General features: G+C 45.8%; 1 protein-coding gene across 1 annotated transcript; it reads left to right on the forward strand.

The window, feature by feature from the left end:
• LOC140460142 (uncharacterized) lies at positions 1-25,899 on the forward strand. The gene is given in 6 exon segments (XM_072554539.1): positions 1-296; positions 1,538-2,807; positions 4,974-5,062; positions 10,683-11,156; positions 20,307-20,839; positions 20,842-25,899. Coding segments are annotated over 5 exon segments (2,553 nt in total). The 5' UTR covers positions 1-296; positions 1,538-1,854; the 3' UTR covers positions 21,346-25,899.
• Positions 25,900-27,659: the final 1,760 nt, after the last annotated feature.

Below are 27,659 nucleotides of genomic sequence, written 5' to 3' on the forward strand. Positions count from 1 at the left end.
ACCACGCCCCCTGTGTGTTGGCGCATGTGCAGTGTAGGTCCCTCGGCCGGACAATGACAGTGTGACTGAGTGTGGGAGAGGAATGGCGCCGGCGGCTGAAGGAACAAGAACAGGAGCCGCTGGAAAAGCTGAGCAGGTCCGGCAGCTCGTGTCGGGAGAAATGTGAGGACGGGTTTCGGGTCCCGGTGATCCTCCTTCAGAACAGGACCAGGTTTCAGAAACATCCCGGGGAGGTCGCCAGGCCCGAGCGCCAAGACCTGGCTCCTGCCCCCGGGGAGAGGAGACAGTGAGACAGGGTAGGATTGGGAACCGCGGGAGGAGGGAGACTGGGGAGTTTATAAACTCCTAGGGGGAGGCCTGAGGCCTCCAATAGAAGCCCCACAGGCCCCAGTGTTTACTTCACCGGCGAAGGAGCTCTCGGGTTGCCCGGGCAACCGGCCGCCATCTTTGTGAGGGTCAGGCGCATGTTGTCCTGGGACGGGGTTGTTGGATTGTTGTATAATATTGATCTCTCTGTACTTTTAATCTTGAATATTTATAAAATGTACACTGGCTTCAATTTATGAATTCTAAGTACAGAAGCAAAATATAAACATCTCCTTACATGGATCCCAACATATGCATAGGAGCCAAGACTGCCTCAAGATTTACTGAGGTGCTGAATCAATAGCTCTTTCCCTTTTGATTAATGAAGGTGGTGCCCAGCAGACTCCTGCTCACAGCCTGTTCTGTCAGCCTTTATGGGAGAGATACGACAGCAAAACATCTCTATGACTCTATAATTGCTGAGATTAGCTTTACAACCTTTCTTAAACCAGGCTGCAATGTTTGCAGTTCTCTAGTCTTCTGGCAGCTCCTCCAAGTCCATGGAAGACTGATAAATTATGGCTTCCACAACTTCTGTCATGCCTTCCTTCAAGATTGTTGGATGCATTTCATCAGTGCCTTGTCAAACTTTAAGTACCAAATGCTTATCGAAGACTCCTTTCATGTTAATTTTGAACTCTTGGGAGGTCATGTTGAGGCTGTACAGAACATTGGTTAGGCCACTGTTGGAATATTGCATGCAGTTCTGGTCTCCTTCCATAGAAAAGATGTTGTGAAACTTGAAAGGGTTCAGAAACGATTTACAAGGATTTCGCTAGGGTTGGAGGATTTGAGCTGTAGGGAGAGGCTGAACAGACTGGAACTGTTTTCCCTGGAGCGTTGGAGCCTGAGGGGTAACCTTATAGAGGTTTGCAAATTTATGAGGGGCATGTATAGGAGAAATGGACAAAGTCTTTTCCCCGGGTTTGGGTCTGTTTCCATGCTGTCCATCTCTATGACTCTGTTGGTTGCATCTGTAAGATCCTGCATCAGCACCTTGAGGAGAATTAGAGTGGAGTGAGAACGGGGGGGGGGGAGGAGAGGAGAGAGAGTGGGATGGTGCTTTCAATTTTGTGGAATAAGAAAAGAATATTCTGCAGAAAGTAGAATTGCTTGTTCAGAGTTGTTACCCTGCACTGAGTGTAATGACTTTTGTAATCTCTTTTTACAGAGTATTTGAAGATCTGAAGACGGAAATTTCAAAATCGACAGATGAAGACCTTATGCCCGAAGCATTGACTCTTCTGCTCCTCGGATGCTCCCTGACCTACAGTGCTTTTCCAGCATCACACTTTTGAAGTCTTGACACTCCAGCATCTGCAGTCCTCACTTTCACATCAATGTCTGACAGTGACACTGGGACATTGGGACTGCAACGATTTTTGACTGTGATTCTGTGAGAAGGAGCAAAGCGTTTGCTTCCTGCTCAAGTACATTTTCAGAATCAGTGGGACTGGATGAGAGACCCTACGTTGCAGCGCAGTGAGTATGGAGCCTGTAGCAGTTATACGGCCTGGAAAGAGGAATTCACGGCAGGGTGGGGCTGTACCCACGGCTGAAGCTTTGGCCATGGAGAAACTTGAGGAATCCCGTCCCGTGAAGAAACCGTGGAAGTGTGGCGACTGTGGGAAAGGCTTCTGTGCCCCGTCTGCTCTGGAGACTCATCGGCGCAGTCACACCGGTGAGAGGCCCTTCAGCTGCCCCGAGTGCAGGAAGGGCTTTACCCAGGCATCCGCCCTGCTGACCCACCGGCGGGTCCACACGGGGGAGAGGCCTTTCAGCTGCCCCGAGTGTGGGAAGGTCTTCAGCAATTCCTTCGCCCTGCTGAGGCACCAGCGAATCCACAAGGGGGAGAGGCCACTCTCCTGCCCCGAGTGCGGGAAGGCCTTCAGTGATTCCTCTCACCTGCTGACCCATCGGCGAGTCCACACAGGGGAGAGGCCCTTCAGCTGCTCCGAATGCAGGAAGGCCTTTACCCAGGCCTCTGCCCTGCTGATCCACCAGCGGCTCCACACAGGGGAGCGGCCCTTCAGCTGCCCAGAGTGCGGTAAAGGCTTCAGCGATTCCTCCACCCTGCAGACCCACCAGCGGGTCCACACGGGGGAGAGGCCCTTCAGCTGCTGTGAATGTGGGAAGTGCTTTACCCAGGCCTCTGCCCGGCTGAGACACCTGCGGTCCCACACCGGGGAGAGGCCCTTCAGGTGCCCCGAGTTTGGGAAGGGTTTTGCCCGGGCCTCCAACCTCCAGACCCACCAGCGGATCCACACAGGGGAGAGGCCCTTTAGTTGTCCCGAGTGCGGGAAGTGCTTTACCCAGGCCATCACACTTCAGAAACACCAGCAGGTCCACAAAGGGGAGAGGCCCTTCAGTTGCCCCGGGTGCAGTAAGGTGTTCACCTGCTCCTCCCACCTGCGGAGGCACCAGCAAGTTCACGTACCATAGCAGAGGCATTGAAGGAGTGACGGCTGAGTGCCGTTATTGACTGGAGTATTAACCCAGTCCTGGGGCCTCCCGGGTTCGAATCCTGCCGTGGCAGATGGTGAAGTTGGAATTCAGTCAGTAATCTGGAGTTCCAAGTCTAACGATGAAGCCGATTTTGGGGGCGGGGTTGTGGGGGTGGTGTTGGGGTGAGAAAACCCCATCTGATTCACTCACGCCATTTTTCGGGAAGGAAACTGCCGTTGTGGGAAAGGATTCACTCAGTCGTCCCAGCTGCATCCTTTACCCTGTCTGGCCTATGGTTGACTCCACACTGCACCCAAGCCCCCCCCTCCATGCCTCCCCGCCCCCTTTCTCTCCCCCTCCCATTCCCTTTTTGCTGGGGGGGAATCTGAAGCTGTAACAAAGTTGGGTCACAATAAAGGGTTACCTGAACTTCCCGCCAGGCTCAGACTCTCATTGAAGGCTTTGAGCTTCAAATGGTTTTTGTTTTAAACCTGTTGATTTCTTTCAGCCTCCTGCACTAAGTTTCCAATGTCGTGTATCAGATGGAACAGTGAATGAGTAGCTCGTATCGTTGGAAATTGCAGATATTTCAGGAGTGCAGGTCCTGTGTTGTTTTATGGACATTGTAAAGTTTCCTGGCAGCACCAGGAGGTGGGGGCTGTGTTCATTCGAAATGATGGGCAGTTGCTGGTGTTGGACTGAGGTGGAGAAAGTTAAAATCGACACCACTCCAGGTTAGAGTCCCAACAGATTTATTTGGAAGCGCTGCTCCTTCATCGGGTAGGTGTTGAGCAGGATCATAAGACATAGAATTTATCGCAAAACATTACAGTGTCATGCAGTTGATAAGATTTCCTGAACAAGTCCAGTTGCGATTCAGTCTTTCATCTTTGAGAATGGGTTGCAGGTTTCGGTTCATTAACATGTAAATCCCAGAACTACCTTTAAGTCACATTCTCCTGATGACTTAAGATTTTGTAAAAATAGGTGACATCTCAGCTCAGACAAAGCAAGAAAGGTGTGAGGTTCAAGTCTGTCTGTATCCCAGTCCTGAGTCTCACATGTTCTATTTCCAAAGTAGGAATTTATAAAATATTACATAGATTGACTGCCTGCAGATTGTATTTTGCTCAAAAAGCACAATGTATCTGCAAATGCAAATTCACTGCATAAGTTTGTGTGTGTGCGCACGCGTGTGCATGAGAGAGAGAGAGAGATGGAGTGTTTGCATGTGCATGCTTGATAAAGTGTGTCGATGCAGTGGAGTATAAACCTGTGAGGGGTGTGTGCATGGATTTGAGTGTGGGAGGTGTGTGTGAGAGAGGGTCTGTGTGTGTATGTGTGGGAGTGAGAGACAGTGTTAAGTGTAGTGTAGTCACCCAAGGTCCCGGTTGAAACCGTCCTCATGGGTTCCAAACTTGGCTATCGGCCTCTGCTTGGCCAGTAGAAACAATTCAGTAGTTACTGGGTGACATGGTGGCTCAGTGGTTAGCAGTGCTGCCTCTCAGCACCAGGGATCCCGGTTCGATTCCCACCTCGGGCAACTGTCTATGTGAAGTTGGCACATTCTCCTCATGGGTTTCCTCCGGGTGCTCCAGTTTCCTCCCACAATCCAAAAGATGTGCAGGTCATGCTAAATTCCACATAGTGTTGGGTGCATTTGTCAGGGGTAAATTTAAGGCAGGTGAATAGGTCTGGGTGGGTTACTCTTTGGAGGGTCAATGTGAACATTTTGGGCCAAAGGGCCTGTTTCCATACTGTAGAGAATCGAATCTAATCTACACACACACATTGGAGAGGGCAGGGTGAGACTTGTCTTTCACTTTGCAGAAGGTGGGAGGTCCTGGGTGCTGTGATTCAGCGTAAACACATGCTGGAAGACCTTTGGCTCAGAGAGATGGAGTTGGAAGCCAGGCTGCAGACACGTCATGGGGAAAGTTAACCGGACACTTTATTCCAGGAGATGGTCATTCCCCTCTGGACAGATCCTTCTGATGAGGTCACTGGACACGGTCAGAAGGGTGTGAGTGTGAATCACACAGGTAAAGGGGATCTGAGGTTGGGAGGCAGGGGGAGGAGCTAACTGGCTGAGTGGTGGGGGGACACTGGGGGTAAGGGCAGAATATTAACAGTTGATTGTCGTCTTTCTCTGAATTTGGCAGCAGGAGACCAGATGGCATCGGTGTCTGTCTGGCACCAGGTTTAGGAACCGACGTGCTCAGGACAGGAGAAGTGGGAAAGGGAGGCTGCAGTGGGTGTGGTCCACAAATCTCAGGAGGGCAGAGCCTCTGCTGAGGGCGCATGAGAAGTCAGAAGCTAAAAAGATAAAGCAGAACATCAAAGCCCTGGGTGGCATGGTGGCTCAGTGGTCAGTACTGCAGCCTCACAGTGCTGGGTTTGATTCCAGCCTCAGGCGACTTTGGCACATTGTCCCCCTTGTGTCTGCGTGGGTTCCTCCCACAGTCCAAAGATCTGCAGTTTAGGGTGGATCAGCTGTGCTGAAGTGTCCAGGGATGTGCATTTTCAGGTGCGTAAGCCATGGGGAACTACAGGGCTGTATGGTAAGTGGGTTGGTCTGGTGGGATGCTATTTGGAAGGTCAGTGTGAGGTAAATGGGCTGAATGGCCTGCAGGGATTCTACTGCTTTAGCCGTTTGTATCTTGAGAAATGATTACTGTGGTCCTGGGGGAGGGTGGGATTTGTAGTGTCACTGCCCTCTGTCCATTCTCTTTCTGTCCCCTGTCCATTTTCTCTCTCTTGCCACCCACCCTCAGCTCCTCCCGCCTCAACCATTCTCTTTCCCCACCACCTGTTATTTCTCGTGCCTCCATCCCTCTTTGATCGCTGTATCAAGCCCTTGTAAGAAGAGAGAGACAGATGGTGATGACTCTACCTGGGAGATGGGGGTGCACGAGAAATGGCTGATCTTTAACATTGAGAATAGCTATTCAGAAAAAACATTAAAGCATGTTCAGTTCTATTTTTTAAAAAAGCTGCAGGCATCTTTCTGAAACTTGTGTTGAAATATGTGCAGTTTGGCCACAGTTGAGGACAGGCTGTAAGGGGTGAGTTGCCTATTCTAATATTGTCAAATTGGTTCTATATAGAAATAGAGTCATGGAGCATGGAATGAAACAGTTTGGTCTGTGCCGACCAGATATCCTAAATTATTCTATTCCTATTTGCCAACACTTGGCCCAAACCCCTTTAAACCTTCCTATTCGTACACCCATCCAGATGCCTTTTAAAAGTTGTAATTGTACCAGCCTCCACTCCGGCAGCTCATTCAATACATTTACCATCCTCTGCGTGAAACAAGTTACCCCTTAGGTCCGTTTTAAACCTTTCCCCACTCACCCTTAACTAATGTCCTCTAGTTCTGGCATTTTTTGAGGCAAATTAAATGTCACCCGTTTTTTCTAATCCTTTGGTGCCTCATCTTTCCCCACTCAACCTAAACCGATGCTGTCCAGTTTGTGGCTCCCCTAACTGAGGGAAAAGAAATGCAAATTTGTGCAGCCAGCCAAAATGCAAAAGGAATACAATGTCGAGCCGTGGGGGGTGGGGGGAAGGAAATTGTGGTTCAACTTTTTTTTTCCTCCGATTGGCATTTGGAGACTTCAAATCTGTCAGGAACGTGAAGCATTTCTGAAGAGCATAATGCGCATGCCGCTCGGTGTCAGCAAGCACTGCGCATGTCCGCTCGTGTCAGCAAAAGACTGTGCATGCGCCTGGTTGTACGCACATTCGACTCATGACATACTTTTGATGGACCAATGGGGAACTCGGGAGGACCGGAAGGAATCTTGTCCTCCTGCCAATCAGAGCATCGCTATTGTCTAAATGCGGAAGTTGGACAATGAGCTTCTGAAGCAGCTCGTGCTGCTGCCCCTGTCTCTCTGAATAAAGACTGTGCTTTACCCCAAACTGCAACTTTCTTCCTCCGTCCAACAACTGTGAGTACGGCACTCTCTTTTTCATTCTGGCGTTCAATTGTTGACTTCCAACAACTGAAAGGAAAGGGAGTGAATTCAGGGTGGGGACAGAGTGTAGAAATATTGGTCGACAGTGTGGTGCTGGAAAAGCATACCAGGTCAAGCAGCATCCGAGGAGCAGGAAAATCGACGTTTCGGGCAAAAGTCCTTCATCAGGAATTTTCCTGCTCCTCGGATGCTGCCTGACCTGCGTGCTTTTCCAGCACCACACTCTCGACTCTAATCTCCGGCATCTGCAGTACTCACTTGTCTAGAAATGTTGGTCCAGATCTGTGTCTCAATTGGCAAACACATGACAAATGCATGACTGCAATGTGATAATATAGCCTTTGCTGTGGGAAAACGAAAGCAGAAAGGAGGTGCATTGTTTTAATGGTGATATGTTGGGATATGGAGAAAGTGAGGAGTGCAGATGCTGGAGATCAGAGTTGACCAGTGTGGCCCTGGAAAAGAACAGCGGGTCAGACAGCATCCAAGGACCAGGAGAGTTGACGTTTTGGACACTAGCCGTTCATCAGGAATGTTATGTGGAGGTACAAAGAGGTTTCAGTGTCTTTCTACACCAGTCAATACCCGTTGTCAGACAGGTGCACTAAGTGGTGTATTAGCAAGAGGAACTGAGTTTGGAAGTGGGGTGGGGCCTTCCTGTGGTTAGGGGTGGGGGGTGAGGGGTTCATTGAATATATTCAGGGCTGAGTTCATCTGATTTTTGAACAACAATGAAGTGGATGGTTATGAGGGAACAGAAAAATGGTTTTAAGAATGGTTACAGAATCGTACAGCACAGAAACAGATACTTGATTTCATGCTGACTATATTCATAAACTAAACTAGTCCTACCTTGTTTGGCCTATATATCTCTGAGCCTTTCCTATTCATAAGAGCAGAAATTAAGCCATTCAGCCCACTGGATCTGCCCATACCATTCAATCACGGCTGAGAAGTGTCTCAGCCGCATTCTCCTGTTTTCTCCCTGTAACCCTCTATCCTCTTGATACTCAAGAACTGTTTCTGTCTCAGTGTTAAATATCCTCAGTTACCTGACCTCCACAGACTTCTGTGGCAATGAATTCCATCAGTTCACCACTCTCTGGCTAAAGAAATTTCTCCTAATCTCCGTTCTGAAAGGTCTTCCCTTTACTCTAAGGCTGTGCCCTCGGCTGCTAGTCTCTCCTTCCAATGGAAATATCTTCCCAACATCAACTTGTCCAGACCACTGAGTATTCTGTTTGTTTCAATTAGATTCCCCTGAGTGTGGCTCTGTTAATCAGCATGAACCAGACCCTTCAGGATAAGGTACAGCAGCTCCAGGATGACAAGGATTGGATCCTCAATATTGAGCAGTTGATCAAATGGAAAGCAAGATAAAGGAGAGTTAGCACAGGTAATCAAAGCACTGATCACAGGGTAATCTGGTGTCAGCTCAGATTTCAGGTCCTGATTTCTCACCCCTCCTGGATTTCTGCTGATGCTTTGACCCCCTTTTTTTTTACACCTTCCGGAACAATAAGTCAATCCAGACCCAAATCTCCCAGCCTGTTAACCATCCAGACACCGAGTGTAGTCATAGGGAATAAAACAAGAAATGTGAACCAAAATTAGAAATAAGTAGGTGCTTGTGCTTAATGTTGTTCAATAGGAAGTAAACCAGAAATACTACTCTCCCAGAATTCCTACAGTGCCTTATTTGAGGAATTCTCTCACCCTTACATAGAGATATACAGCATGGAAACAGACTTTTTCTCTCTCTCATGCACACACATGCACAAGTCCATGGGGGTGAATTTGTGTTTGCCGAATGATATTTACATATGCGTTCTATTTTCCTCAGAAAATGCACAATCTGCAGGCAGTTAATACATGGAATATTTTGTAAATTCCACATTGGAAATAGAACCAGTCTGACTCTAGACTGGGATACAGACAGATTCTGACCTCACACCTTTAATGCATTGTTTGAGCTGAGGTGTCTCCTTTTGTTATAAAGCCTTAAAGTTATCCTGAGAAGGTGCCTTACAGGAAGTTCTGGGATTTACATATTAATGATGTCTGCAATCCATTGTAAAAGATGAAAGGCTTAACGATCCAAGTTTGTTCAATATATCATTTCAATGCCAGGACACTCTAATGCTTTTCCAGAAATTGTGTGTCTTATGATCTTACACCCCACAACCACCTGATGAAGGAGCAAAACTCCAAATGCTAGTGCTGCCAAATAAACCCATTTGACGATAACCTGGTGTTGTGTGATTTTTAACTTTGTCCAAGTAAGGTGTGATTGGCCAGGTCAAATTACCCATAGTGCCCAGGGATGTGCAGGTTAGGGTGGATTGGCGGTGCTAAATTACCCACAGTGCCCAGGGATGTGCAGGTTAGATGTATTAGTCAAGGGGTAAATGTAGAGCAATAGGAGTAGGGGAATGGGTGTGGTGATGTTGCCATTCAGAGGTTGGTGTGGACTTGTTAGAACAGTGAGGGTTCTGTGAAGAGAAGGGATTTTTGTTAACTGTTCAGGAAGGGGGGTGGGAGGAGGAAGCAGTGTGGGGGTGGAGGGGGGAAGCGGTGGGTGGAGTGTGGGGGGAGGAAATTTGTTCACTTGTAGCAACTGGAGTGAACCCAGGTAGGGAGCAGACTCTGCAAACTCATATGTGTCTTAATTACCCGGATACGGAGGGTTGGAAGGATAGGGTGTTGCTGTTTTCCCTAATGCGTCAGAGTGTGAGGGGTAACCTGATAGACTTTCTTAAAATCATGAGGGGCATGGATTGGGTAAATAGACGAGGGCTTTTCCTTGGGATGGGGAGTCCAGAACTCGAGGGTAATACATTTAAGGTGAGGGCAGGGGGAGGGAGACTACAAAGAGACCTAAGGGGCAACATTTTCACGCAGAGGATGGTGCATGTATGGAATGAGCTGCCAAAGGAAGTGGCCATTTAAAAGTCATCAGCCTGAGTGTATGAAAAGGAAGGGTTCAAAGGGATATGGGCAAAACGCTGGCAAATGGGACGAGATTAATTTTGGATATTGGTTGGGCACAGAAGAATTTGACCGAAGTGTCTGTTTCAGTGCTGTACATCTCGGTGACTCTGGCTTTCCACGATTGTTTGTCATGACTGTATGTTCAGTTTCTCTCTGGTGGTGGTGGTGTCAATGCCTTGATGGCTCATTTTGCTTCCCCCCCACTTCCTGGGATTGTTAACCATTTTGTCTGGTTCTTCTTCAAGAAGCTGCATTTGACATTTTTATGCTTCCCAAAATCAGACCTCCTCACCCTCAGCAATATCCCAGTGTTGCAAAAGATATTAAATTTCAGGTGGAGTTATCCAAAACTCCAAAGAGATGTCAGTCTTGACGTTTTTGCAATTCTGCCCCTATAAGATCCTGAATCAACACCTTCAGGAGAATGAGTTAGAGCGGAGGGCGGGAGAGAGAGTGTGGGATAGCGCTTTCAATTTTGTGGAATAACAACACAAACAAATTGCTTGTTCTGAATTTTTATTCTGGACTGACAGTAATGAATTTTGTAATCTCTTGACAGAGTATTTGAAGATCTGAAGACAGAAGTTTCAAAATTAACAGATGAAGGACTTATGCCCAAAATGTCGACTCTCCTGCTCCTCAGGTGCTGCCTGACTTGCTGTACTTTTCCAGCGTTGCACTTTTCAATACTGACTCTGCAGCGTCTGCAGTCCTCACTTTGCCGTCAATGTCTGACAGTCACTCAATCCATCGGGACCGCAACAATTGTTGACTGATTATGTGAGAAGGAGCAAAGTGTTTTGGTTCCTGTTTCAGTCCGTTTTCAGCATCAGTGGGACTGGATGAGAGACCCTACTGTTGGAGTGCACTGAGTGTGGAGCCTGAAACAGTTATAAGGCCTGGGAAGGGGAATTCACGGAGGGGAGGAGCTCTACACGTGTTGTGTGCGGCTGAAGCTTCAGCCATGGAGAATCCCAAGGAATCCTGCCCCATGGAGAAACTGTGGAAGTGTGGTGACTGTGGGAAAGGCTTCCGTTTCCCATCTGCTCTGGAGATTCATCGTCGCAGTCACACCGGGGAGAGTCCATTCCCTTGCACAGTGTGGGAAGGCCTTCAGCAATTCCTCTGACCTGTTGAGGCACCAGCGGGTCCACGCCAGGGAGAGGCCCTTCAGCTGCCCCGAGTGTGGGAAGGGCTTTACCCAGGCCTCCACCCTGTTGGCCCACCGTCAGGTCCACACTGGGGAGAGGCTGTTCCTCTGCACCGAATGTGGGAAGGGCTTCAGCAATTCCTTCGCCCTGCTGACCCACCAGCGGGTCCACACAGGGGAGAGGCCATTCCCCTGCACAGAGTGCAGGAAGGCCTTCAACAGTTCCTCCGACAGGCTGAGGCACCAGCGGGTCCACACAGGGGAGAGTCCGTTCACCTGCTGGGAAGAGTTTTAACCGCTCATCCCACCTGCGGGGACACCAGAGAGTTCACATGCCATCTCAGGGGGTTTAAAGCAGCGACGGCTGAGTGCCTTTATCGACTGGACTATCAACCCAGTTCCGGGAGCTGCCAAGGCAGATGGCGGAATTGGAATTCGGTTAGAAATCTGGAGTTCAGAATCTAACAACGAAACAATTGTCAGGGAGGGGAGGGGAAACCCCCATCTGATTCACTCACAACCTTTTTAGGGAAGGAAACTGCTTTTGTGGGAACGGATTCACTCACTCGTCCCAGTGCATCCTTTACCTGGGCTGGCCTACACGTGACTCCAGACCCACAGCAGTCTGGTTGACTATTCTGTACTCCTTCACCGCCCCCCCCCCCCCCCAACTCCAGCCGATGAGGGGGGAGAAACCTACTTGGAGACAAGGTATGGGTTCAAATTGGTGCATGAGGCAATACTTCTTCTAGTTTATGGCTATACCAAGGATCCAATTCCAAAAGGACAACTCTGTGCTGACAAATAGTAAAGAACGTGGGGGTGAGGGGGGCGGGGGGAGAAGTGTGTGTGCTTTGACCTTGAGCTGTTCTTTTTAAAAAAAGATACTTTTTCTCCACCTTTTTTGCTGGGGGGATCTGAAGCTGTAACAGACTCTCATTGAAAGCTTTGAGCTCCAAGAGGTTTTTGTTTAAAAGCTGATCATTTCTTTCAGCCTCCTGCGCTAAATTTCCAATGTCGTGTATCAGATGGAGCAATGAATGAGTAGCTAGTATCGTTAGAAATTGTAAATATTTTAGGAATGCAGGCACTGCGTTGTTTTATCAGCATTGTAAAGTTTCCTGGCGGAAGTGTGGGCTGTGTTCACCAGAAACGTTGTGGAGGTGTCAGTGTTTGGACTGGTGTGCACAAAGTTAAAATCTCTCAACACCAGGATAGAGTCCAACAGGTTTATTTGGAAGCACTAGCTTTCAGAGCGCTGCTCCTTCATCAGGTAGCTGTGGAGCAGGATCAGAAGACACAGATTTTATAGCAAAAGATCACAGTGTCATGCAACTGATAGGATATATTGAACAAACCTAGATTGCTGTTAAGTCTTCCATCTTTTCGAATGGTTTGCAGGTTTCTGTTCATTAATATGTAAATCCCAGAACTACTTTTAATTCATGTTCTCAAGATGACTTAAGGTTTTATAAAAATAGGTGACATCTCAGTTCAGACATTGCATGAAAGGTGAGAGGTTTGGTCTGTCTGTATCCCAATCTTGAATCAGACTGGTTCTCTTTCCTAAGTATGAGTTGATAAAATATTACATGGATTGATTGCCTCCATTAACTGCCTGCTGGAGGACCTTCGGCTCAGATTCAGCTGGAAGCGAAGGCTGCAGACACTGGTGGTGGTGGGGGGGGGGGGGGGATCTTAACTGGACGCTTTATTCTGGGAGATGGTCATTCCCCTCAGGACAGCCTTCTGATTGGCTCAGGGATTGTCTCCATTCTCTGCAGTTGCCAGCTGGAGGCCAGATGACATTGGTGTCTGTCTGGTGCCAGGATTCAGGAACCGATAAGAAGAGGGAGAGAGAATGGATGGTGATGACTCTACCTGGGAAATGGCTTATTTTTAATATTAAGAATAGTTAAAATGATATATTCAGAAACATTATTAAAGCATGTTCAATTTTATAAAAATGCTGCAGACATCTTTTGAAATTCGCATTGAAATATGTGCAGTTAGGCCACAGCTGAGGACAGGCTGTAATGGGTGAATGGCCTATTCCTAGTCTTGTGAAATTGGCTCAGATTATGTCAAAAAAGAATCATAGAATTGTACAGCACAGAAACAAAGCCTTCGGTCCCGACCGCCCAGATATCCTAAATTAACCTAGTCTCATTTGCCGGCACTTTGCCCATATCCCTGTAAACCTTTCTGTTCATGTCCCCATCCAGATACCTTATATATGTTGGCAGCTCATTCAATTTACGCACCACTCTCTGCGTGAAACAAGTTGCCCCATAGGACACTTTTAAGTTTTCCACTCTCATCCTAAACGACTTCTACTTCTTCTACTTCTGGACCTCCCTACCCCAGGAGAAATACCTTGTCTATTTACATTTTCTATGCCCTTCATGATTTTATAAACCTCTATAAGGTTACCTCCTCAGTCTCCAATACTCCAGGGAAAACAGCTCCAGCCTTTTCAGCCTCTCCCTGTAGCTCCAAACCTAATAACATCCTTAAGTCATTTCTGAATCCTTTCAAGTTTCACAACATTCTTCCCACTGAGTGATCAATAGGCTGTGAACAATCTATTTTGTTGCGCATGCTCCTCGGAGTCAGCAAAAAAAAACTGCGCCAGCTGCTCGGCGTCCGCGCACACGGCTCGCGCCCTTCTTTTGATGGACCAATAGAAAGGACTGGAGGACCGGAAGGAGACTGATCCTCCTGCCAATCAGAGCGCCCCTATTGTCTGAATGCGGAAGTTGGAACATGAGCTTCGGAAGTTGCCGTTGTTGCTCCTTTCGCTCTGATTGCAACCTCCTTCCTCTGTCCAACATCTGTAAGTACCACACTCTCTTTTTCTCACCCTATTTTCAATTTCTTTTCTAAATTCTGAACTTCAGTTGTTGACTTGCAGCAACTGAAAGGAAATGGGGTGAATCGGGGGTTGGGGGAACAGACTCTGCAAGCGTTGGTTCAGGTCTGTGTCTCCATTGGCAAACGCATTACCACAATGTGATGATTTTGCCTTTGCTGTGGAAGAAAATGCAGAAAAAAGGTGCATTGTTTAAACAGTGATATATTGGGATGTGGACAAAGTGAGGACTGCATATGCTGGAGATTAGAGTCGAAAAGTGTGGTGCTGGAAAAGCACAGCAGGTCAGGCAGCATCCGAGGACCAGGATTGTTGGTGATTTGGACACGAGCCCTTCGTCAGGAATGATGTGTGGATGTACAAAGGGGCCTCAACATCCTTCCACACCAGTCACTGCCAGTTGTCAGACAGATGTAGTAAGCAATCAGCAAGGCAAGTGGTACATTAGCAAGAGTTCAGAAGTTGGGATGTCTTTCTGCGATCAGGCAGCCATTGAATATATTCAAGCCTGCGTTCATCTGATTTCTGAACCACAAAAAAGTGGATGGTGATGGGGGAAGGCAAAAATAATGGTTTTAAGACCAGTATAGAACAGTTACAGAGTCATACAGCTCAGAAACAGACACTTCAGTCCAACTAGTCCATGCTGAATATATTCACAAACTAAACTAGTCCCATGTAGTTTGGCCCATATCCCTCTGAACCTTTCCTACTCATGTACTTATCCAAACGTCTTTTAAATGTTATTACTGTACTTATATCCACCAGTTCCTTAGGACATTGATTCCACACACAAACCACTCTCTTTCAAAAAAAGGTGTTCCTTATGTCTTTTTAAAATCTTTCTTCTCTCTCCTTAAAAGTTTGCTCCCTAATCTTGAAACCCCCATCTGAAGGAAACAGCACCAGCCACTCACCTCATTGACACCCCTATTGGTTTTATAAACATCTCAACTTCCTGTGCTCCTGTGACAAAAATCCCAGACTATCCACTTAGATTCATATCCAGTTATGATCTGCTCAGTGCTGATGCATGCTCAAAAGACCAAATGGCCTACTCCTGCTCCCAATTCTCTCTCACTGTGTCCAAGACAGCAAGAGACCATAAAACATAGGAGCAGGAATTAGACCATTCAGCCCATCAAGTCTGCTCATCCCACACAACCGTGGTTGATAAGTTTCTCAACCTCATTCTCCCACTTCCACCCCGTAGCCCTTGACCCCCTTGATACTCAAGAACCTATCTATCTCAATCTTAAATACCCTCAGTGACCTAGCCTCCACAGCCTCCTGTTGCAATAAATTCCACGGATTCACCACTCTCTGGCTGAAAAGTTTCTCCTTATCTCCCTTCTAAAAGGTCTTCCCTTTTCTAGTCTCCTTCAGGTCCTGGTCTCGCCCACCAATGGAAACATCTTCCCAATGCCCACTTTGTTTAGGCCTTTCAATGTTCTGTATGTTTCAATTATATCTCCCCTGAGTGAAAGTGTGGGCCTGTGTTATGGACTAAGCCAGACCACTCAAAACATTCCTAAGCAGACAGCCCCAGACCATAGCTTTGCAATTTGATTTGGTAAGTGTACAGTGAAAATTACCTGGAGTAAGTTAGCTCGGTGCACTACTAGATTTTAAAACAGACAAAAATTTATTCACAAAATTACACAATGAAACACAAAAATCAGAATAAAGAACCCCTACAGAACTCAACCTTGCCAACTAGACTCAGTTATGCTGTTCTGAATATATACAACAGTCCCAATAAGCCAACTCCCTTTGAAAATCAGTACAAATGGAACACATGCTTATAGGTTGAAGTTGAGAGGCGGAAAAGAGAGAGAGTTTCCACATAGCTCCCTGTTGAACTTCCAACCAGTTCCATACTGAACTAAAACTGCTCAGCTCACTCCCCTTTCTTTATACAGGTCACTTCTGAAACTTGACCAATTTGGCCTGAAGTCACACCTGTTTACATATAAACAAAAGGCCTTTCAAAATCCGTTTCATCTCTGTTCAAACCAGACTGATCAGAACCCGGCCGGTTTATTACCTCTCTGAAAAAAGTCATGGACAGAGTCTCCTTGAGCCAGGGAAAAGCTTTTAGTCAAAAAAGGAACTAGCTTTGTGACACCTGTTAATCAGCATGAACCAGACCCTTCAGGGTGAGGTACAGCAGGGATTAGGTTCAGCAAAGCGAGAATGGAGGGAGAGTGTGTGAGATGGAGATTTTCAGCTTCCAGAGAATGAGAGGAAAAAGAGTTTGCTGTAAATTAGAGTTGATCGATGGGCCAATGGACCGAGGAGTGGCAGATGGAGTTTAATTTAGAGAAATGTGAGGTGTTGCATTTTGATCAAGCAATCCAGGCAGGACTGGCACAATTAAGGGGAGTGTCACAGAACAGAGAGATCTTGGAGTGCAGGTTCATGGGTCCTTGAAAGTGAGTCTTAGGAGGTCATGGAGTGGCTGTACAGGACATTGGTAAGGCCACTTTTAGAATACTGTGTTCAGTTCTGGTCTCCCTGCTACAGGAAAGATATTGTGAAACTTTGAAAGGGTTCAGAAAGGATTTTCAAGGCTGTTGCCAGAGTTGGAGTGTTTAAGACACAGGAAGAGGCTAAATAGGCCAGTGAAAATTTTCTGTGGAGCATTGGAGGTTGAGGGGTGACCTTGTAGATGTTTATAAGGGGCAGGATAGGGTGAGTAACCAGTGTAGGGGAATCCAAAACTGGACGGCATATGTTTGCAGTGAGAGGGAATGATTTAAAAGGGACCTGAGGAGCAATGTTTTCACAGAGGGTGATGGAGTCTGATACAATTACTACAAAATTTAAAAGGCATTTGGATGGGAATATGAAGTGGAAGGGTTTAGGGGGATATAAGCCAAATGCTGGCAAATTATTTAGATTAATTTAGGATTTCTTGTTGACACAGATGAGTTGGGTTGAAGGGTCTGTTTCTGTGCTGTATGACTCTAATCATCTTCGATGAAAGCAGAAGTGTTGTTGTGAAGACTGGACTTTCAGAGCAGCTTTCAAAGATGTTTTGCCTTGACTAGAAACAGAAGAAGTTGCAAATTAAATCTTTTATTTGTGAGACAGCAACTGAATGAGTGAATACATCTTGGAAAGTGAGAATTCATTGAACTGTGGGGATGAAGCCCTACCCTGTCCAGTCATTTCTGCTGGTCGATGAGACTCGGACTCAAGATTAGGGGGAGTAGATTTAGGACAGGGATGAGGAGGAACTCCTTTTCCTGGAGAGTAGTGAATCTATGGAATTTTCTGCCAAGGAATCAGGAGAGGCAGCTTCATTAAGTATATTCAAGACACAGTTTGATGGGTTTTTGCAATGGTAGGGGAATGAAGGGTAGTTGGGACAATGGAGGTAGGGGTAGCTGAGACGATGGATAGATCAGCCATGATCTTAATGAATAGCAGAGCAGGCTCAATGAGCCAATGGCCTACTCCTGCTTCTATTACTATGGAACTATAACCCTGCATTTCCCTTGGCTAACCCACCGAACCTGCACATCCCTGGACACTTTGGGCAATTTAGCCTGGTCAATCCAAATCAAGGCCAGTGAGCAATGTCGTGATCTGGAGAATTAACATCAGAGAATGATAGAAAGGGACAAGGAGAGTAAATATACCAGCGATTGAAACTGGATTATAAAGATCACAAAAATTGAAACTAAAACGGTGTGTCTTAATGTGTGCTGCATTGTAACAAAAGCGAATGAATTGACTGCACACATTGAAGAGAATAATTATGATCTGTGACTCCTAACAGAGACATGGCCTAAGAATGACAAGGATTGGATCCTGAAAATTGACGGGGTTGTCAAATGGAAAGCAAGATAATGGGAGAGGTGTTAATGAAAGCACTGATCACAGGGTAATCTGGTGTCAGCTCGGATTTCAGGTCCTGGTTTCTCTGTCCTCTGTTGATTTTCCTGTTCCAACAGAGTAAAATGTGGGTCTGCTCTCAGCTCTGCTGGATTTCTGCTGAAGCTTTGACCCCACCCCCACCCCTTTACACCTTCTGGAACAATAAAACATTCAGTGAATTGAGACCCAACCCACAATCTCCCAGTCTCTCAAACCAATCAGACACAAGAGTGTAGTCATAGCATGGAATCAAACACGAAAAATGAAACAAAGTTAAATATATATAGGTGCTTGTGCTTATTTAGATTAGATTCCTATAGTATGGAAACAGGCCCTTCCACCGAAAAAGTCCACACTGACCTTCGAAGAGTAACCCACCCAGACCCATTCCCCTACATTTACCCCTATCTAATGCACCTAACATTATGGGCAATTTAGCATGACCAATTCACCTGACCTGCACAATGTTGGACTGTGGGAGGAAACAGGAGCACCCGGTGGAAACCCACTCAGACCCAGGGAGAATGTGCAAACTCCACACAGAATCAAACCCAGGTCCCTCGTGCTGTGAGGGAGCAGTACTAACCACTGAGCCACCATGCTGGCCCCAAATGTTTGTTCATTCGGAAGTAAACCAGAAATAGAGCTTTCCCAGGATTCTTATAGTGCCCTACTTGAGGAATACTCTCTCCCTTACATCTATTAGTACCCAGCTATGATTTACAACAATATTTACACCTATGTAAATAAAGCATCTGTTATCAAATAGACATAGAGATATACAGCATGGAAAGAGACTTTTTCTCTCCCTCATGCATGCATGCACACACGTGACTGACAGGAAGTTCTAGGATTTACATATTATTGATACCTGTAACCCATTCTAAACGATGAAAGTCTTAATCCAGGTCTGTTCAATATATCATTTCAGTGGCAGGACACTGTAATGTTTTTCCATGAATTCTGTGCCTTATGATCTTATTCTCCACAATCACCCGATGAAGGAGCAGCGCTGCTAACACCAGTCCTTCCAAATAAACCTGTTGGGTGTTTGATTTTTAACTTTGTCCAGGTTAGGTTGGATTGGCCAAGCTAAATTACTCGTAGTGCTCAGGGATGTGCATTAGTCAGGGTAATAGGGGAATGGACGTAGGTGGGTTACCCTTCGGAGGGTGGGTATGGACTCCTTGGGCCGAGTGGCCTGCTTCCACACTCTGGGAATTCTCTAAAAGGAAGGGATTACTCTATTGCAAATTGCAGGGCAGCGCAGGCGCAGTGCGCGGAGCTGTTGTCGGTCTTTCCCCGCCCCCTCGCTTCATCTATGACGTCATAACGCGGAAGTGGCCCTGTCCGTTTCAGAGTGAAACTCCCTCCCTCTGGGCAACTCTTCATCCTGGGAGGGAGTGGGGGGAAAATCTGTTCACTTGAAGCAACCGGAGTGATTCCAGGGAGGGGGCAGACTCTGCAAACTCAGGTATGTGTCTTAAATACCCGGGTGAGGAGGGACGGAGGGATGGGATGGGGCTGTTTACCCAGCCCGCGCCAGAGACTTAGGGGTGACCTTATAGACTTCTAGAAAAGCACGAGGGGCATGAATAGGGTAAATATACAAGGTCTTTTCCTTGGGATGGGGGAGTCCAGAACCAGAAGGTAATAGGTTTAAGGTGGGGGAGGATTTAAAAGGGACCTAAGGGGCAACTTTTTCATGCAGAATGTGATGTGTGTAAGGAATGAGCTGCCAGAGGAAATGGTGGATGCTGGCATCTGGATGGGTGTTTGATTAGGAAGGGTTCGGAGGGATATGGGCCAAGTACTGACAAATGGGACTAGATTGATTTTGGGTATCTGGTTGGCATGGAAGAGATTGACCGAAGGGTCTGTTTCTGTGCTGTGTATCTCTATGACTCTGGCTTTCTACTAACGTATGTACAGTTTCTGTCTGGTGTCGGTGTTAATGCTTTGATGTCTCCTTTCCCCCCACTTCCCAGGGAAGTTAATGTGAGAACGGAGAGCGAGAGTGAGATGGTGCTTTCAATTTTGTGGAATAATTAAAGAAAAGAACGTTCCTCCAAAAGTAGAAATGCTTGTTCTGAATTTCTACCCTGGACTGACACTGATGACTTTTGTAATCTCCTTTTACAGAGTATTTGGCGATCTGAGGACGGAAGTTTCAAAATTAACAGATGAAGGGCTTATGCCTGAAATGTCGACTTTCCTGCTCCTCAGATGCTGCCTGACCAGATGTGCTTTTCCAGCACTGCACTTTTCGGCACTGACTGTCCAGTAACTACAGTCCTCACTTTGTTGTCAATGTCTGACAGTCATTCAATCCATCGAGACTGCAACAATTTTTGACTGTGATTCTGTGAGAAGGAGCAAAGCTTTTTGGTTCCTGTTTGAGTACGTTTTCAGCATCAGTGGGACTGGATAAAAGTCCCTACTGTTGCAGCACACTGAGTGTGGAGCCAGAAACAGTTGTACAGCCTGTAAAGAGGAATTCACGGTGAGGAGGGGCTCTACACACGTTTGTGTATAGCTGAAGCTTCAGCCATGGAGAAACCTGAGGACTCCCACCCCGTAGAGGAATCATGGAAGTGTGTCGACTGTGGGAAAGGCTTCCGTGCTCCATCTGCCCTGGAGATTCACCGGCGCAGTCACACTGGAGAGAGGCCATTCATTTGCCCCAGGTGTGGGAAGGCCTTCAGCAATTCCTCCGCCCTACTGAGGCACCAATGGGTCCACACGGGGGAGAGGCCCTTCAGCTGCCCCGATTGCGGGAAGGACTTCAGCTATTCTTCTGACCTGAAGACCCACAGGCGGGTCCACACGGGGGTGAGGCCGTTCTCCTGCACTGTGTGTGGGAAGGCCTTCAGCACCTCCTCCACCCTACTGACCCACTGGCGGGTCCACACTGGGGAGAGACCATTCACTTGTTCCGAGTGCAGGAAGGGATTCTCTCAGGTGGGCAAGTTGCGGACGCACCAGCGGGTCCACACTGGGGAGAGGCCTTTCAGCTGCCCTGAGTGTGGGAAGGCCTTCAACGATTCCTCTGCCCTTCAGACCCACAAGTGGATCCACACACAGGAGAGGCCTTTCCCCTGCACAGATTGTGGCAAGATCTTCAGCAATTCCTCCACCCTGCTGAAGCACCACCCGAGTGTGGGAAGGGCTTTACCCAGGCGTCGGTCCTGCTGATCCACCAGCGGATCCACACGGGGGAGAAGCCTTTCTGCTGCCCTGAGTGTGGGAAGGGATTCACTCAGATGGGCAACTTGCGCACGCACCAGCGGGTCCACACCGGGGAGAAGCCCTTCATCTGTCCCAAGTGCGGGAATGCCTTCAGCGATTCCTCCACCCTGCTGAAGCACCAGCGGGTCCACACGGGGGAGAGGCCATTCCCCTGCCCCGAGTGTGGGAAGGCCTTTAGCAATTCCTCTGACCTGCTGAAGCACCAGCGTGTCCACACAAGGGAGAGGCCCTTCAGCTGTCCCAAATGTGGGAAGGCCTTCAGCGATTCCTCCGCCCTGGTGAAACATCGGCGGGTCCACACGGGGGAGAGGCCCTTCAGCTGTCCCGAATGTGGGAAGGGCTTTACCCGGGCAGCCACCCTGCGGAGGCACCAAGGAGTTCACGTGCCATCGCAGGGGAATTGAAGGAGCTACTGTCGAGTGCCATTATGGACTGGGCTATCAACCCAGTTCTGGAACTCCCAGGTTTGAATCCCACCGCAGTAGATAGCGGATTTGGAATTCGGTCAGAAATCTGGAGGTCAGAATCTAACAATGAAACCATTGGGCGGGGTGGGGGGGAAGCCCCATTCTGATTCAGTCACATCCTTTTTAGGGAAGGAAACTGCTGTTGTGGCGAAGGATTCACTCAGTCGTCCCAGCTGCATCCTTTCCCTGGTCTGGCCTACGCGTGACCGCAGACCTACAGCAGTGTAGTTGACTCCACCTGTTTCCCCCCACTTCTTTCCCTCCCGGCAGATGGGCAGGGAGAAACTTACTTGGAGACAGGGTATGGGTTGAAATCGCTGAGTGAGGCAATACTTCTTCCGGGTTAAGGCTGTACAAAGGATCCAGTTACAAAGGGACAAGTCAGTGGTGACCAATAGGAAAGAAAGTGGTGTTGGGGGGGTGGTGGCAGAGGGGTGCTTTGACCTTGAACAGTTAAAAATCAGCTACTTTTTCAACACCTTTTTGCTGAGGTGATCTGGAGCTGTAACAAAGTTGGGTCGCAGTCAAGGTAACCTGAACTTACTGCTGGGCTCAGACTTTGAAAGCTTTGAGCTCCAACAGGTTTTTGTTTTAAAGCTGCTCATTTCTTTCAGCCTCCTGTACTAAGTTTCCAATGCCATGTATCAGATGGAGCAGTGAATGAGTAGCTGGTATCATTAGAAATTGTAAAGTTTTCAGGAGTGTAGAGTGTGTTGTTTTATTGGTATTGTAAAGTTTACTGGCAGCACCGGGAGGTGTGGGCTGTGTTCACGAGATATGATGTGGAGATGCCAGCATTGGACTGGGGTGGATAAAGTTAAAAATCACACAACACCAGGTTATAGTCCAACTGGTTTCTTTGGAAGCACTAACTTTCGGAGCGCTGCTCCTTCATCAGGTAGCTGTGGAGCAGGATCATAAGACACATATTTTATAGCAAAAATCACAGTGTCATGCAACTAATAGGATATATTGAACAAACCTAGAGTGCTGTTAAGCCATTCATCTTTTAGAATGGGTGGCAGGTTTTAGTTCGTTAATACGTAAATCCCAGAAATACTTTTAAGTCATAGTCTTGAGATGACTTAAGGTTTATTTTTTAAAAAAGTGATATCTTAGCTCAGACAATGCATTACAGGTGTGAACTTCGAGTCTATCAGTATCCAAATCTTGAATCAGACTGGTTCTATTTCCAAAATAGGAATTTATAAAATATTACATGGATTGACTGGCTGCAGATTGTGTTTTTTTGAGCAAAATTGAATGTATCTGCAAATATAATTCTGCCAATACAAATTCACCCCATAGAGTTGTGCGTGCATGAGAGAGTGTGATTGTGTGCATGTCAGTTTGTGCATGCGAGTGTGCGTAAGACTGTGTGAACATTTGGTAAAGTGTGAGTGTGATGGAGTATAAGCCAGTGAGTGTGTTCGGGGGGTGGGGGGTGTGTGTGTACATGTATATGTCTGAGAGAGAGAGTGTGTGTATGAGAGAGGTATGAATAAAAGCGAGTAGTTGCGTTTTGCTAAAACAAGGGCAGGACTTGTACAGTTAATGGTAGGGCCCAGGTCATGTTGTAAAACAGAGACATGGGGGGAGTTAAGGTACATAGTTCTTTGAAAGTTGCATCACTGCTAGACAGGGTGGTTAAGAAGGCACTCAGCAGCATTGCCTCCACTGTTCACACCATTGAGTTGGGACATCTTGTTGAGGTTGTACAGAATGTTGGTGAGACCACTTTCTGGGTACTGAGTACAGCTCTGGGTGACCCTGTAAGAGGAAGAATATTATTAGAGAGGGTTTGGTAAAGATTTACCAGGACTGGAGGGTTTCAGTTGCAAGGAGAGGCTGGGACTTTTTTCACTAGAACACAGGAGGTTGAGGGGTGCGCTCATTGAGACGTATAAAATCATGGAGTGGAGATAAGGTGAATAGAAAGGGTCTTCTTAGTGTAGGGGAGCTCAAACTTGGGAGACATTTTTTTTAAGGTGTAAAGAGAGATGTAAAAGGAACCTGAGGAGCAACGTTTTGACAGAGGGTGGTTTACATGAGGAATGAACTTGCTGAGGAAGTGGTAGATGCAGGGACAGTTACAACGTTTAAATGACATTTGGATGGGTACATGAAACGAAAGGTTTAGAGGGATATGGGCCAAATACAGGCAAGTGGGACAAGTTCAGTTTGTGAATCAGTGGATGATTTGGACCAAAGGGTCTGTTTCTGTGCTGTATATCTCTCTGAACCAGAAGTGATCTTATTGAAATCAGTAGAATTCTGAAAGGGGCTTGACAGGATAGATAAATGTACCTTTGTTGGGGAGGGTCACAGAATCCTGACAATGTGAAAGCAGGCCATTTGGCCCATCTATTCCACATTGGCCCTCCATATTGCTACCCATCCATACACACCCCCTTACTCCATATTTTCCATGGCTAATCCACCCTAACCTGCACATCTCTGGGCACTGTGGGTAATTTAGCACTGCCAATCCACCCTAATCTATAATTTACCTTCTCAAAAATGTAATTTAAGTACAAAGCTTTTCTAAGAAAAATGTCAGTCTGACTGGACATTGGGACACAAATAGAATTCACACCTCTGTTCAAAAAGCTCTGCATTTCAATGGCATTTTTGAGAAGGTAATTAAAACCAAATTCTGGGATTAACAAACCAAAGAGAAGCAACCCATTCTAAAAAATGAAAAATTTAATCTAAAATTGTTTAATGTATCACATTTCCATAATACTTGACTCCTTTGACTATAAATTCCGTGATCATGATCTCATTCTCCACAACCATCTGATGAAGGAGCGGTGCTCCAAAAGCTAGTGCTTCCAAATAAACGTGTTGGATTATAACCTGGTGTTGTGATTTTTAACTTTGTCCATGGAAACTCATGAGTTGTGGGACTTGTAACAGTTGTCATTTTGTGATGTGTTCCAAGTGAAATTTATCCTCTGCTCAGGCACAGGTGAACAGTGTGTTCTTTGACTTTGTGGATGACCAGGCTAGCAGTTATTAAATGCTTCTGTTAACCAGCAGAAGCAAACTGTAGATCAGCAATCGTTACTCAATAGTCCTGGTAATCCTGTTGGGTCAACAGAGAGAGAGAGAGAGAGGGCGAAGATGTCACATCTAAAGTACATACAGAAAAGTTGTTTTGCTTGTTCAGTCAGTTGAGTTGGTTCTGCACTCAGATGAGAGTAGATACTGCTTTTAATGGATCATAATTAAACACTATGATGGAACACCTTAATTTCAAGGAATGCTGAAAGGGCAAATTGAACTGTAACCTTGAAGAGAGGTGTTCTTCCATTTCTAACCTTGGATAACCCAACTGAGATATTTTTACTGATCGCTCCAGAATCATTTTACTGCTGGATCTTTTCAGGGCAAATAATTTATGGGAGAAAATTTCTATATTGGGAAGGCAGGGTAATTTAAAGAAAAGGCTGTTAAAAGCATTTTAACTGGCCCTACGAGCTCTCATGGGACAGTGCATTTGCCATAAACATTTCAGAGAAATTCTGTCTAACTGTTGGACTGAAAACAGTTTCCCCATTGAATGTTAAACAGCTATTGAGAACATTGCACATTATAAAGTGTGTTCTTGAGGAACGGAGGAGGATTGAATTTGCCAATGTGAAGTACATTTTACAGAGAGAGGAAATTTCTCAGGATTGAGAGGTTGATAGAAGTCAACAATTGTCAAATTATTTCATGAAAAGTACAGCTGGTATGGGGAGATGACTAGGGATCACAGAAGAGGAGTATCTGTAATGAGCACATAGAAACAAACCCTTCAGTCCAGGCCAACCAGATATCCTAAAGTAATCTAGTGATCTATTTGCCAGCATTTGGCCCGTATCCCTCTGATTCCTTCCTTATTCATATCCCCATCCAGATGCATTTTTTTCTTCTTCGGAGAATACTTGGGTGAGAGCCAAGATATTGCTATTGCTCATCCTTTCCACACTGTGCCCAACCTTCCCTTTGTGCTAATTGTAGCTGGAGAAGCCTGAAATCTGAAAAGGATTTCCTGAAAAAAAACACTGATTCGAGGTTGGGCTCAGTGATGGATTTTCTAAAGCTTTGCTGTTGTAGTTTTCAATTTGACAAAAAAAATTTCAGTCATTAATGTCCAAGACAGAGTAGATATTCATTTAAGATATAATTGAGATATATATGTTCTTTACAATGTTTTTCCTTCATTACCAGTGATTGTCTGTCATTTGGTACATTGAGCATCATCTTTTTGTGATTCAACAGATATGATTTGAATTGAATTCTGTAAGATGGTTTTGTATTTTATTTAACTTTGTGTTAAAGGTTTCCTTTTCATGACTTTATTAAAATATCTTAATGTATTATAATGAAGCAGCTAATTTATTCTGAAATTATTTCAATTAGTTGGTCAATTGCCGAATAATAGCTGCATAACTGTTGTAAATATTGACACCCAGGAAAGCTATTTTGTTTAATATATCTTATCAAAACAATAAAATTGTTTTTCATAGGAAATAAAATTTGCAGTCTTTTATTAAATGGTTAAAAGTAACTTTGCACTTAATTGCTCCGTTTGGGTTTAAACATTGTGACTTTGATAAAAATACTCTTTCAGAGATTACGGTGAGTGTATTAACAAACAAATGTTGCCATTTGCTCTTGAATTACCTCAAGCTCAATTTGAAATTCTTGAATGAGTTGAATAAGGGGTACACAGTGAATATTTATTGCACTTTGGCAGTGCAGAGAATTTCAGCAATGTATTTGGTTAAACAAGATATGTATCTCTCCTGATAACTTTGTAATTCTTTGATATTTTATTTGTCAGTGCTCGTGCCCAAACATCCTAAAAAAAAATGTTTTGGCATTTGGTGAAGTTGTGAATTTTCAATCTGTTTCACAATTAAATGACACAACCAATCTAAAGATTAAATACATATCACCATCTCTTTGCCGTTGTTATAATAGAAAGTCAACATGTAGAATTGCCAATGAAACATAAACCGTGGCTGCTCTTAATGTGGAAAGACTGAATATCAATTGAAATGATCAGAATTAGTAGACATGATGGCATTGTGCACAAACTGTGAGTAGCGTGAGTTCAGAATTTTTCTGATCACTTAATTCTGACACATGCAGTGATGGCAGCATCATAATCTGTTTTATTTGTTCATGGAATGAGAGGATCACTGGTAAAACCAGTATTTTTCATCATCCCTTAATTTCCCTTGAATATTGGGTGAGGATAAGATGAGGTTGAATTGCAAGGCCTACTGGCTTACACTGTCCCCTGACAAAACAGAGACTTTGGGAGGAGAACAAAAATTGGAAGTTTAAAATATTGATGCTCCCATTTATCTCTCTCAAAAGGCAGTTGTTTGGTCCATCAAATTTGTAATGGCTCTTTTTATAGAGTCATAGAAATATACAGCACAGTATTCTTCCAATAACAGAGTGACCAGACCTGTACTCAGTACTCTAGAAGTGGCCTCACCAACATCCTGTACAACCTTAACATGATGTCCCAACTCCTATACGCAGTGGTGTGAACAATAAAGGCAATGGTGCTAAATACCTTCTTAACCACCCTGTCCACCAATGATGCAACTTTCAAGGAACTATGTATCTGAATGCCCCTCCACACCAACATTTCTCTGTTTCACAACATGATCCAGCCCCGACCATTAACTGTACAAGTCCTGCCTTTCCTTGTTTTAGGAAAATGCAAGCCCTCCCCTTTATTCATACCTCTCACAGCTAACTGATGAAGAAGCAGTGTTCCGAAAGCAAGTGCTTCCAAATAAACCTGTTGGATTATAACCTGGTGTTGTGTGAATTTTAACTTTGTCCACCCCAGTCCAATACCAGCTCCTCGACATCGTTTCTAGTGAATACAGCCCACCCCTCCCGGTGCTGCCAGTAAGCTTTACAACGCTGATGTAACAACACAGTACCTGCACTCCTGAAACGTTTACAATTTCTAACGATACTAGCTCCTCATTCACTGCTCCATCTGACACACGACATTGGAAACTTAGTGCAGGAGGCTGAAAGAAATGAGCAGCTTTTAAACAAAAACCTCCTGGAGCTCAAAGCTTTTAATGAGAGCTTGAGCCCGGCGGTAAGTTCAGGTAACCTTTATTGTGACACAACTTTGTTACAGCTTCCGATTCCCCAGTAAAAAGGCATGGAAAACGTAGCTACTTTTTAAACAATTCTGGGTCAAAGTGCGCAAACACCACCCC

This window comes from Chiloscyllium punctatum, chromosome 36 (assembly GCF_047496795.1).
Source record: "Chiloscyllium punctatum isolate Juve2018m chromosome 36, sChiPun1.3, whole genome shotgun sequence".
Classification (NCBI taxonomy): Eukaryota; Metazoa; Chordata; class Chondrichthyes; order Orectolobiformes; family Hemiscylliidae; genus Chiloscyllium; species Chiloscyllium punctatum.